The 13,368-nt window shown below is 44.0% G+C and overlaps 1 protein-coding gene across 3 annotated transcripts in view; it reads left to right on the forward strand.

The window, feature by feature from the left end:
- The window catches only part of LOC123757888 (Rho guanine nucleotide exchange factor 3), a 116,336-nt gene that overhangs the window by 46,736 nt on the left and 56,232 nt on the right, over positions 1-13,368 (forward strand). Inside the window, exon 1 of one of the 3 annotated variants that reach the window (XM_045741807.2) lies at positions 8,956-9,889. The exons of the other annotated variants lie outside the window; for them this stretch is intronic. Coding sequence (XP_045597763.1) covers positions 9,362-9,889 — 528 coding nt within the window. The 5' untranslated portion in view covers positions 8,956-9,361. Of the gene's footprint in view, positions 1-8,955; positions 9,890-13,368 lie in introns of those variants that run through there. 3 annotated transcript variants of the gene reach the window in all.

The following is a 13,368-nucleotide window of genomic DNA, read 5'->3' on the forward strand; positions in this document are numbered from 1 at the left end:
ACCCTCCTGACGCTCGCTTTATTTTATTTTATTATTGGCCAAAACATTTGTGATTGTAGGAGATAGATTTCTGTAATCTATCTCCTACAATCAAAATTGTAAGAGATTTTTATAGCAACAAAAATAACGTTACATTGACACAGTGTGATGATATACAGGGAGTTAGATTTACGAAGCAATTACGCAAGTACTTACGAACGTGTACATCTTTTCTCAATCTTTGGCGGCTTTGTTTATATTTATTAAACAGTTTACAAGCATGAAAACTTCCCAATCAACTGTTGTTATTGTTACAAACAGCTTTCCGGTGCTTCGGAGCTCATTAACTATCTAAAAATTGTAAACAAAGCCGCTATAGATTGATAAAAGATGTACAGGTTCGTAAGTACTTACGTAACCGTTTCGTGAATCTGGCCCCAGGTCCATGCCCTGATCACAGCTTACTCTAAAAAAGAAAGCCTGTAAGATCTCCCCATTCGAATGCACAGGAACGACTGGGCAAGGCACACGAAGTTTAATCACTGACGCAAGTAATCACCATAAACAAACACAGTTGCCGTAGGTAAATCAATATAATTGGGTGTCGGCAATTTAAGTCAATTTAAGTACACCAGAACAAAATTAATAATCCCTACACAGCATGTTAACTAGAGAGTGTGTTTTAGTGCTAGCTGTTACTAGCCACTAGTTGGCTAATGCACGTGTGTGTGTGTACTCACCTAATTGTACTTGCGGGGGGTGAGCTCTGGCTCTTTGGTCCCGCCTCTCAACCGTCAATCAGCAGGTGTACAGGTTCCTGAGCCTATTGAGCTCTTATCATATCTACACTTGAAACTGTGTATGGAGTCAGCCTCCACCACATCACTTCCTAATGCATTCCATTTGTCAACCACTCTGACACTAAAAAAGTTCTTTCTAATATCTCTGTGGCTCATTTGGGCACTCAGTTTCCACCTGTGTCCCTTGTGTTAAATAGCCTGTCTTTATCTACCCAATTAATTCCCTTGAGAATCTTGAATGTGGTGATCATGTCCCCCCCTAACTTTTCTGTCTTCCAGCGAAGTGAGGTTTAATTCCCGTAGTCTCCCCTCGAAGCTCATACCTCTCAGCTCGGGTACTAGTCTGATGGCAAACCTTTGAACCTTTTCCAGTTTAGTCTTATGCTTGACTAAACGTGTGTGTGTGTGTGTGTGTGTGTGTGTGTGTGTGTGTGTGTGTGTGTGTGTGTGTGTGTGTGTGTGTGTGAGTGAGTGAGTGACAGCCAGTGGGAGGGCCTGGGTGGATGGGAGAGGCAGGGTGAGGGTCCAAGCGACAAAGGAAGAGGGAGCAGGTTACCAAGGAAGGTCGGCCCTTGTGGAATGGTGCCTTTGTCCCAACCTTCCTTCCCTTCCCTTCTATAAACTCCCTTCTGTTATATCCTCCTTCTCTTGGCTTCCTTTCTCAGTTTGTCTTGTTCTTGCCCTCCCTCCCTGCCATACCTCCTCCTCCTCTCTCTCTCTCTCCCTGCCATATCTCCTCTCTCTCTCTCTCTCTCTCTCTCTCTCTCTTATTTATAAAGTAAAAATATAAGGTTATAAGGGATACCACCTCTGGTTGCGTTTGAAGGGACCCTTGGCCTCGAAGACAAAGATATGTAACATCCGGGGGAGCCCTATATATATATATATATATATATATATATATATATATATATATATATATATATATGTCGTACCTAGTAGCCAGAACGCACTTCTCAGCCTACTATGCAAGGCCCGATTTGCCTAATAAGCCAAGTTTTCATGAATTAATTGTTTTTCGACTACCTAACCTACCTAACCTAACCTAACCTAACTTTTTCGGCTACCTAACCAAACCTAACCTATAAAGATAGGTTAGGTTAGGTTAGGTAGGGTTGGTTAGGTTCGGTCATATATCTACGTTAATTTTAACTCCAATAAAAAAAAATTGACCTCATACATAATGAAATGGGTAGCTTTATCATTTCATAAGAAAAAAATTAGAAAAAATATATTAATTCAGGAAAACTTGGCTTATTAGGCAAATCGGGCCTTGAATGGTAGGCCAAAAAGTGAGTTCTGGCTACTAGGTACGACATATATATATATATATATATATATATATATATATATATATATATATATATATATATATATATATATATATATATATATTGTGACAAGAAAAATAGGTGGTATTGCAGTTTCTCTAGGCAGATGGAATGCCAGTCACATAAAGTACAAAAAATAGTAAAAAAAAAAAGGAAAAAAAGTTAAGACTGCAAGTTGTCTTCACTGTGAGGTAACTGTAGGATAAGACAGAGGAAAAAACATTTAAAAATACATTACTTTGATAGAAAGCTAAAATTAAACAAATTACCAAACATAAAATAATATCCAGACTTGGCTCTAATACAAAGTGTGTAAAACAAACAAGATGAACAATCAAATTTACGTTACGTTAATGTGCAAATAAAATATGGTGCGGGAATACTGTGAGCCAGACTGTGATAACTCTGTTACCACACACGGGGTATGTCAACAGGTCTACTCAGTAGAGCACTCAGGAGTAATCTCAATCTTAGTGGGCTAGGTAGCCCTATATATATATATATGTGCGATGACGGCCGTGCAGATGGCGCTGGTGACTTCGGTAACTCTGAACCGGGTCACTTTTAACTGCTTGTTTGAGATGGCGTGAGCTCCCAGCGACCCAGGTGCGAGGGTGCGAGGCGAGGTGCGAGATTCTGTGGCGCGGGTTCGATTCCCGCACGAGGCAGAAACAAATGGGCAAAAGTTTCTTTCACCCTGTGCCCGTTACCTAGCAGTATAATAGGTACCTGGGTGTTAGTCAGCTGTCACGGGCTGCTTCCTGGGGGTGGAGGCCTGGTCGAGGACCGGGCCGCGGGGACACTAAAAAGCCCCAAAATCATCTCAAGATAACGGGCCGTGGTGTATGGGGGAGACTGGAGGTACTCTCTAGACGTCTGGAAGTAGTAGTAGTTGTTGTTGTTGTTGTGGCTGCAGTACTTGAATATATAGACGTGATATGGGTAGAATAGGTGATGATGGTGCAGGCCGAATCTCTTCCTAGAGATTTTACCGTGACAATATATATATATATATATATATATATATATAATATATAATATATATATATAATATATTATATATATATATATATATATGTTGTACCTAGTAGCCAGAACGCAGTACTTGGCCTACTATGCAAAGCTTGATTTGCCTAGTAAGCCAAGTTTTCCTGAATTTATATGTTTTCGATTTTTTTTCTTATGAAATGATGAAGCTATCCATTTTATTGTGTATGAGTTAAGGTTTTTTAATTTGAGTTAAAACTAAGGTCTGGCTGGGCTCGTATCGGTGACTTGCAGTGTGTTGAATGCATCGCTGGGAAGTAGGGGTTTGCTGCGCTGAACAAGGTAAGGTAATTATTATGAGCAATCACCAAGCCAGTGCGACTATATAGCACCTAGAAGGGATATAAGGACAAGGCGCTGGGACTGGACGGCTTCAGGGAATATTTTGACCAGACCACACACTAGAAGTTGAAGGGACGACGACGTTTCGGTCCGTCCTGGACCATTCTCAAGTCGATTGTGGGTCGATTCAGGGAATAGTGGAACCCAGCAGCGGAGGAGGAAAAGGAGAAGGAGAAGAAGAAGACCCCAGCCAGTTGGGACCGTGAAGGATGGTGGGTGACGTCACAGATCACCCGCCGACGAGCGCTTTGTGTTCCCAATTGACAACATTCAGACTACAACGAACGTCCCTATTCTCTACCGAATAATAGAGCATTCCTTCTGTAAGATTCCCCCACTGACTGGCTGACAAAGATGGCGTCGGGGGGTGTGTTGACAGGGACGTGTGGGTCATTCATGTCGTGGCTCTACAGTAAGGCGGTGTCCTCTTGGCCTTGAGATCCTTTTAGTTCTGTCTTACAACATACAGGTGGCTTCGTCCTCTTGTGCACTGAGACTGTAGTTCAGTAGTTATGACATCGTTGCTCTTCTAGTTCCGACATTGACACTTCTATCAACTTTGATGGCGCCATGTAAGACACACGTCCATCTTCCTTGTATCACAAAGATGGCGGTCACAATATACGATCGTCAAGACCTAAAGTCCAAGCTAGTTAGTGAGCGTTATTTAACTGCAGTGTACAGTAATTCAATAAGGCGGCGGTGCTGACTGAAGCAGCACCGCCTCGTCTTATGTGTGCCCTAAATAAGCTAAACATTGACTCCAGGGGAGCGAGGTCTAGTTCATTCAGGCCCACTTCTGGCCTCTGAGGCTCAGGATGAGAGCGTGGCGCTCAGGTGGTATACTTGGCTTACCTAACACTGCTTACCAATCAGTGCACACACACACAACAGTGACTACGGCGGAGTGAGTCTAGCTCACCTGCCCTAGTTGTTCCTGTTGAGTTATACTGTAACTTGCTCTCAGTCGAATTCTTCGTCGAATCTGGCCTTAAAGTTGTGGATAGAGGTGGCTTGCACAACTTTTTCTTTGAGTGCAGTCCACTTGTTGCCCAACCGTACAAGGTAAGAGCATTTCCTTATATTTCTTAGACTCTTTTTGCTTTTCTAATTTCTACTTCTATCCTCTTGTCCTACATTTTCTCAACTTAAAAAGGCTATCTTGTCTATTCCCCTCAGTATCTTGTATATTGTGATCATATTCACTCTGTTTATTCTCTTTTGTGTTCTGACTACTATGATTTATTTAGATGTATCTTTATCTTCTTATTAAGCTAGGGGGCTGGTGAGGAAGGGATAGGGCTGAAGGGTTACGTTGGTGAATGGAGAGTTTTGTTGGAGGGAGAGACAATAGACGTGGTGGAGGTAGAGGGGGTGGTGGGGGGGTGGTGTTGGAGGAGGAGGAAGGGCTCTGAGGAGTTGAGGCAACCTGTTGGGTGGTGATGGGGGATTATAGAGATCAGTGGTGGGTTATAATAGTGCATAACATAAGAGCGGCGTCGGTATTGCATTGGTTTGTATTGTCTCGCCTTCAGCCCTCTTGGTTCTCACTTAGTGGGCCAGCCAGAGGCTTAGGGCCGCGCAGGAATATCCCTGCAAAAAAAAAAAAAACTCTTAGTCATTCCGGCACTTGTGGTTTTCTGGTGTGTGTGTGTGTGTTGTGTGTTGTGGGGAGGTGTGGTGAAGGTGTTTATGGGCGAATTGTGGGGGGGGGGGGGGAAGAGAGGTTTAGCAACGTAACCCATCCGCGACTCAAGTCCATTCCATCCAGCGGTCGACCCCACAGACGCATTCATAAATTTTAACATGCTGTTCATTCAAAACAGGAATTTTCTCAAATATAAATTAATACGTCCGAGAGCATCCCAGACGCTGCCTTATATACCTATATAACAGTTTAAGCTCAAGAGTATAAGCTTAACAGGCGAGACCAAAGAGTTGAAGCTCAACCTCTGCAATATACAGTTAGTACCATAGGCTTATTTTGCAAGGATGCAGGCAGGGAACTTTAGGGTAAGACTGTGTGAGGAATTCTCCCACTTTAATGGAATTTGGCTGATGGTGCAACACACACTTATCTCTAGTCCACACGCTGCCCTCAACTGTGTTCCCTGCCCCGCCCACCAGGTCCTGTGGGAGACAGTGCCAGAGGTGTGTATCCTAGACCAGCTGAGAACACCACCTTCCCTGCTGAGTCACATTTATCTCATGACCTGTAGCCAAGAAATGAACCAATTAAGGCAGCAGAATACCACATGGACTGTTAGGCTGATAATTGTTAACTGGTTGTGTCGGAGAAAGTAACAGAGATGAAAGAAAGAGCGTAACAGTGGAGGGGAGGGGGGTGGGGTCATGAGACTGAACTCTTAAGATCTAGGGCATCTTGTGACTGTAGTACCAAGATGAACAAGGTTTCCTTCATTTGAACACTCCCCTTCCTTTCAGTATTTACCCGGTGGTGGACTTTTGAGACAAGATGTCTATTTCTGGGGTTAGTTATTTGAGGTTTGGGTTTTCGGTGAGGTGGCTTCAAGTTAACAAAAAAATAATAACCTTGAGACCATGAGTGAGTGTATAGGCCAATACAGTTGCCAGCTTGATACATGGGCTGGCATTACGGGCTACTCATGCCCGTGCCACCTCTTGGGTGGCTTAATCTCCATTAATCAATCAATCAATGGGCTGGCAATTACCCTCCTTGGTTTACACTTCCCCCAACATCTAGGGTAGCCGAATGAATGAACAGTGAAAACATCACCCTTCCACCTGGCCCACACTCGCGAACGTCCCCCACATTCCTTAAATTCTAGAGTTATGACGTCAGCTCTCTGGCACGCTTGAACAACAGGCCATGTGATCTCAAATGGTCAGTGACGACTGAAGGGTAGGCGAGGCCTCGGGCAAAACCTCCTCCACCTGTGTTGCCCAGTAAAGGGGGACCCAATTCCAAGTGTCAGAGTGTGTCTGAACAGTTCCCAGGCCTAGGGGCGAGGTCATCCTTGGTGATTCGTGGAAAAAGTAAGCCAGGGGGGGGGGGTGATTTGAAGGAGTATGTGCAAGGGATTAGAATTAGAGAATTAGTGTTTTGAGCCAGGAGTGTGAGGGGTTCTTGTGGGGGGGGGGGGGTACCAGCTAGGTGATCTTGGATTACGTCACTTACAGAGCAGGTAAATCCTGTTCCCATCTTAGCAACATCTTCAAGCTTGTCATTTCCATTGTCTATTAGGAATGTTCGAGTCCAAGGTTGTCGTAATGATGGGCGGGTCAGTTAAGGCCCTTGAACATCCCTTTATAATTATTAATGATTCTTTAATGACTATCTTATTAATCCCTGCTCACATTAGTGAATAATTGGGGGTTCAATTTGTGCGGGTTATCAGTCGAGTTTCCATACCACGGTAGTCGAATATCAGGCAGTTTCAGCTAAGGTGATTTGGCTTCCTCCGTGGTCAATGAACGGTGATTACTGAAATAGCTCACAGTAATTAATCAAAAATAATTAGAAGCTCATTAATCAGAGGGGATGGCAGCAAATTTTAGCTTTAATGACAAGTGGTGTGTCCTATTAACATGATTTTCAATTCCCCGTGTTAATAAGATACAGCGAAATTCAGCATTATATCTATTGGTAGCGTTATATTTCCAGTTATATCTATAGAACGAAAGAGCAATGTAAAAGGTCTGAGAGTAATCATATCAGAAGACCTTACTTTTAAAGAACATAACAGAGTAGCTGTCACAACTGCAAGAATAATGACAGGTTAGATAACAAGAACCTTTCAAACAAGAGATTCTATACCGATGATGATACTCTTCGAGACAATAGTTAGTGTTAGTGGATTAGTGGATTCCTCTCGGGGGTAGAATAGTAGAATTGTAGGCACAATAGTAGTCCCATTCAAACCCGGAGAAGTTGCTCACCTGGAGAACATGCAAAGATCCTTTATTTTAAATCATTATTCTTTGGAGCGCAGGCGAGAGATACGTAGTAATCTACACTTGAAAAATATTAAGAGGGACTGCTTCCAAATCTGCACAGGCGAATAACATCACTGGCGACCAGGAGGCATGGCAGGATGTGCAGAATAACTCCTTTGAAAAACAGAGGAGCAATAGGCATGCTGAGAGAGAACTTTATCAATATCAAGTGGCCAAAACAGTTAAACACGCTCCCACTACACACATGGTGCATACCCCTTCATGTGGTAGTAAGTGTAGTGGTGCATTCCCCCCCCCCCCCCTGTGTTAGTGGGGGGTAGTGGTGAGTACCCCTTCCCAGTGATGGTGGAGTGGTCGTCCCCCTTCCCCCACCCTTCATCCCCCACCATTACCTTACAAGGGGAGGGGAAGGTGCTGACCTGAGCGCCTGGGGGCCGCCCACTACGACAACCGCCCCAGTGAGTGTCATTCATCAGCTTAAACTGAATTCTTCGGGAATGAACCTTTTTAAAGCAGCAGCAGCAACAGCTGGCGGCGACTGTGACCTTTGGCACGCGTGACGCCTGGGTCACTGCTGGGAGCCTCGCTTTCTGGATTGGTTGGAGCGGACAGTGGGCGGGGCCTACGAGGGCTTATGGGATGGGTGAATGGTGGATGGGGAGCGGGAGGCGTGGTCAAGGACGGGTGGGGACGACCTTGTCAGTTATTTAACACTTGACATGTCGGCAACTTGTTAAGTTATTCAACGTCAGTAGTTATATAATATGGCGTTGATAATTGAGGTGTTAATGGCTTTATCTTGCACTATTTTGTGTTGGAGACGAGGGTGCTAGTGATGGAGACGAGGGCGCTGGTGTTGGAGACGAGGGCGCTGGTGTTGGAGATGAGGGCGCTGGTGTTGGAGACGAGGGTGCTAGTGATGGAGACGAGGGCGCTGGTGTTGGAGACGAGGGCGCTGGTGTTGGAGATGAGGGCGCTGGTGTTGGAGACGAAGGCGCTGGTGTTGGAGACCAGGGCGCTGGTGTTGGAGACCAGGGCGCTGGTGTTGGAGACGAGGGTGCTGGTGTTGGAGACGAGGGTGTTGGAGACGAGGGTGCTGGTGTTGGAGACGAGGGTGTTGGAGACGAGGGTGCTGGTGTTGGAGAGGAGTGTGGGTGGTGTGGATAAGTGTTAAAGGAGGTGGGGGAGGTGGAGTGGACCTGATCACAGCTGAGGAGTGGGAGGCAGCAACACGCTGTGCTTCACTATTATTCATTTCTGGGCCGCTACAAATAGAGGAAACAAATTAATTGATCGACGCGACGAGTGGGCGCTAGGTCAGCCGGGCTCCTGAGAGAGGGGGGGGGGGGCGGGGGGTGTCAGGTCACAGCAGCTGCTGGGGTGGGGGGGGGGATGATGGGTCAGTAGGTGAGGCCAGTCTTCAGTGCCGGCCAGAAGGCGATCTGGGGAGTATATAGCGTACCCACCTCGTTTAGTCTTCTAAAAAAAACTGTCTAGTATTATATCCTGTTTAGACCGCGTACTGAGACTGCCGCCGTAGAAATATTTTGTTTCATAAACTTGTGAAAATGCGTTGTGGTGTGGGCGATGAATAATTTCTGCTGGATTTAAAGACAGAAGGAGTGTTCGAGGCGCTGCTCCTGGCAGGTGTGTGCGCGTCGACCGCTCACCTGTGCTAAGGTGCCTGTGTTGGTCAGTCGTCAAGCTCACCTACACCAGAGGGAGAGACTGCCACTGTTCCCTCGCGTCTGACGCTGACATACACCTGGTGCATGGATGTTCCCGGCGTCTGCTGGCACGATGGGACTCCGTGACGAGGGGATGATCTACCTGTTGTCGTGTTCCCGTCGTGTTGCCAGAGCGGCCACCCATGAGTTCAGTGTTGACGCACGTGTTAGCCCGAGGAGGGCGCCATAATTCGTCATGATGTTGCCGGAGCCACAGAGGGCGGCGGACGCCAGCTTAAAGATGATCCGAACCAATTCTGAAACGTCTAACTTGCGGACTTCACGGGAGAAGATAGGGTTAAGGGGTCGTAGCAAGAGCCTGAGTGTGAGGTTCGCTGACGGTGTGAGCCCCGGCAACGGCAGAAACAAGCCCAGTTGTTCGGTGCTGGTGCCTCCACATCACCGCATCTCCACGGTGTACACGGACAAGGAGCACTATGCTATGGTGCAGGAGGAACCCATGGAGGTAATAGAGGACTCCGCGGAGACTGCCTCCATGCACAGCGGCAGCAGCAGTAGGAGCGGCAGTGGGCGAGGGTGGTTCCGTGGGCGCCATGGCAGCCCACCGCCACCTCACCACCTCTCTCAGACCTTCCATCATTCCTCCCTCGAGCTGTCGTCTCCCCAAGTTTCCGTAGAGCGTCGTGAGTCGCGAGTCCGCATGTTGCTCAAGGGGGTCGGATCCTTCTTCCGCTACAGCAAGAGGAAGTTCCGCCTCACCTCGGTAAGTCGTCCTCGGGTCGTTATTCCTGTGAGCAAACCAGGTAAGTTAATTTGGCGGTGACACATGATACCCTTCGAGATAAGGGCGTAGCGTGGGGAAAATCGATACCCTTTGTTTGCAGGTGTCAAGAAGCGCCATTCCATTGACAGGTGCTCACCCTCACCAACTCCAATGTTTTGCCTGCTATCAACACGTGTTCTTTCATCACTCGCTTTCTCCTCTAAGCGTGAACTTGGTAATTTAGAAAGCCTATCCTATTTTAGAAAGCCTAGCCTATGAATTATGTATTGAAAAGGAACAGAAAAAATACTGAAGTACATCACTTTGCCCATGAGAAAGGGGCAAAACTGTGTATCAAATATATTCAAAGTTAATAAGTATTTTCTCGAGTGATTCTGCTTGGCAGTATCTTACACTCTCCTAAAAGCTATTGGCCAACCAACGTTTACCACTGATCTTTTTAAATTTCCATTTGTCCGATTTGAATCCATTGTTACGGATTCGGTGTTGATTTAATTATTTCAACATCTTGTTTATATCCAGTTTATTTATTCCTTCGATTTATGTGTTCCGTCAACCATATCTCTCCGTCGCTCTGCGCCTTGAAAGAGAACATAACTTCAGTGATCTTGTTCTGTATACGTAACAAAGGATTATTAACTTTGACAATGAAGAATGCCAGATTAACTTTGTTGTCATTCTTCGTTCGTTCTGTTACGTATTGATTATAAACTTCTTTTCTGCTGTGTTACTGAGCTCCTTCGAAGGAAAATATGGTTGCCGTCCTCAGCCATTGTAATTTCAGTCTAAGAGCTGATTGTATACTTGTGAAGGTCAGATAATGACTCCTAGATGCTTCAGGCCTATTTAATATATATAATGGAACTTAAAATGTCGTGAGAAGAAAAAGTTATACTTAAGATGCAAATCGTTTTGTGAGAAGTCTCTTGAATTGTTGAAGTTATAAACTCTTGAAGCCGCAAGGGAATGATAAGCTTGCATCCAAGAGAGCATAACACAAAAAGGAAACACTGCAGTAGGCTTATTGAATTATGAAGAAGCCTATTCACATCTATTTCATACACTAAAATTTCACATTTTCCTTGGGATGCTAAATTTTATCATTTGTTTCCATTGTTAGGAGTTCCATCTCAACTTTGCTTATGTCCCATTTGTTTCAGCCTGTATTTGTATACCTCATAAAAAGCCTCCTGATGTTGAGGCTTGACAAGCCTCAACCTCCTGCTCAGTCAAGCAGGTTGACTTAAGACATGTTGCGTTGGAAGACGTCAGTCCTGTAGAGCAGTAACGGGAACCACAACGTAATACAGATAACTAACGTCACAATAACGCGGTAGAAACAAAACCCAGCGTACTGGAGGAGATTTCCAGCTAGTTTAGGCTATTCTGGATTTAAAGATCCTATATTTGATATTAACTATAAATTTCAATTTTGTTGATAATTTACTATAAATCCATATTTCAATAAAAATTAAAAAAATTTTTGATATTAACTATAAATTTCAATTTTGTTGATAATTTATTGGTTGATGAAGACTTCGTTTCAAGTAATTATCTTCACCGTACTTTATAAACTCTAATAATAAAATATAGTTGTCGAAGAACCAGATTATAACTTCTTTTTTTTGGGCAAAATGCATCAGGAGCTTTCTAACACAACTAAGGTGATATCACTGAAGAACACTCCACGAACACAATTTAGATAAGGTTCAGTTGCATATAAAAGTTATCAGGAAGTTTCTTTTTTTTCGTGCTGGTCGTCAATTATATCACTAATATTTTCTAATATTGATGCATGACACTAATACATACACAAAATATGAATACTATATTTTCAAATAACCTGTAACCCATCCCACCCATGAAATGCCTTCATGTTGACTCTTCGAAGGTCGGGACAAGGTCCGGGATGGACCAAAAGTCATATTCCCTTCCTTCCATGTGTAGGTTGAACGATTTGTTTCATCCACGCTCTGGTGACTTTTTCCTCGACATTATTTACAACAATTTCACGGTTTAGCTCGATTTATTAGGTTTTTATAACTTAATAAGATCGGGACGCGACGTGACTTGCCTCCTTGTTAGTGTCATCGCTGAATTTGTATACTGTAGAGCGTGGGGCTGTTATAGATGTTGTCAAGGTTATAAACGGCCCTAAAACTGGTCCCTGTGGGAAGCTACTTGTTGTCTAGCTACTGGGGTGCATTATGTTTAGGTCTACAATTCTCGTTACTTGAAGCCTGACAGCTAATTTGTCAAATGTATGATTTTTTTCGCACGCCAAGGTGTGAATATTGACTTAATGATCTCGATATATTAAACTACATGAACTTAGTATAAACAATAATTAAACCAAGTAGTTTACAGGACGCATTTGCTTTGCTCCCTCTGTAAATACTGTCTACCATGTGTATATTATCTACTACTTCCCCCAAATAATTTAAAAAAAAGAGGGTCTGTTCTCGTTGAAAACGCCACCAATTTATTGATTGCAAATAAGGTGCCTTAATTGAGCTCATTTGTACAATCCTAGATCTGCCTCCGAAGAACAAGTCAAGTAGTTAAGAGATTAGTTGGTAAGATGTTATCAGGTGAAGTTGACTGGATAGGCAGTCAACTTTCCCGCACCTCCAAGATGGGGTCTTCAAAATGTATCGTTCTAGATACGGCCGCTGCTAACATCTAGGCCAACTGAACGATAATCAAGAGGAAATGGGGGGGGGGTAATTTATATTGGTCCTTACTCCTGGTGACAAGTTACCCGGCGCTATGTTTGAGAAAGAAAGTGAAGTAGGTAAGTTACTGGTGTCTGAAGCGTTTGTGCAGTATATTTGTCCTGCGGACGTGTCGTTTTTTTTTTGCCTCTTAGGATCGAAGGTTATAAATAGACAAATGAATACAAAAAGCCCTCAAGCTTTCTTTTCCAGCGCCTCAGCGTGGCGATACAGAGGGGAAATGCGCACTGCATCCAGGGTTCCTGCCCGCCATCTGAGGAGCTGGAGGAACTTGACAACCTATGATAACCATCTTTGTAACCTATATGTAACTCCTTTTTTGTAACAAAGTTCAAATAAAGCAAATATATATGTGTACATACAAAAGAATGGGGGTGGTAGGAGAAGATAATATTGGTGTTCAGTGGGAAACCACAAGGTCTGCTCTGAATACTTTTTATTTTCTTCTCCGAGGCTATGGGTCCCCACATTGGCACCAGAGGTGGTACCCTCACAAAAGCATATATATATATATATATATATATATATATATATATATATATATATATATATATATATATATATATATATATATATATATATATATATATATATACAAAAGAATTGGGGTGGTAGGAGAAGAAAGTATTATAGTGTTCAGTGAAAATCCACAAGGTCTTCTCTGAATACTCCTTATTTTCTTCTCCGAGGCTATGGGTCCCCACATTTGCACCAGAGGTGGTA

Source organism: Procambarus clarkii, chromosome 40, assembly GCF_040958095.1.
Source record: "Procambarus clarkii isolate CNS0578487 chromosome 40, FALCON_Pclarkii_2.0, whole genome shotgun sequence".
NCBI classification, from domain to species: domain Eukaryota; kingdom Metazoa; phylum Arthropoda; class Malacostraca; order Decapoda; family Cambaridae; genus Procambarus; species Procambarus clarkii.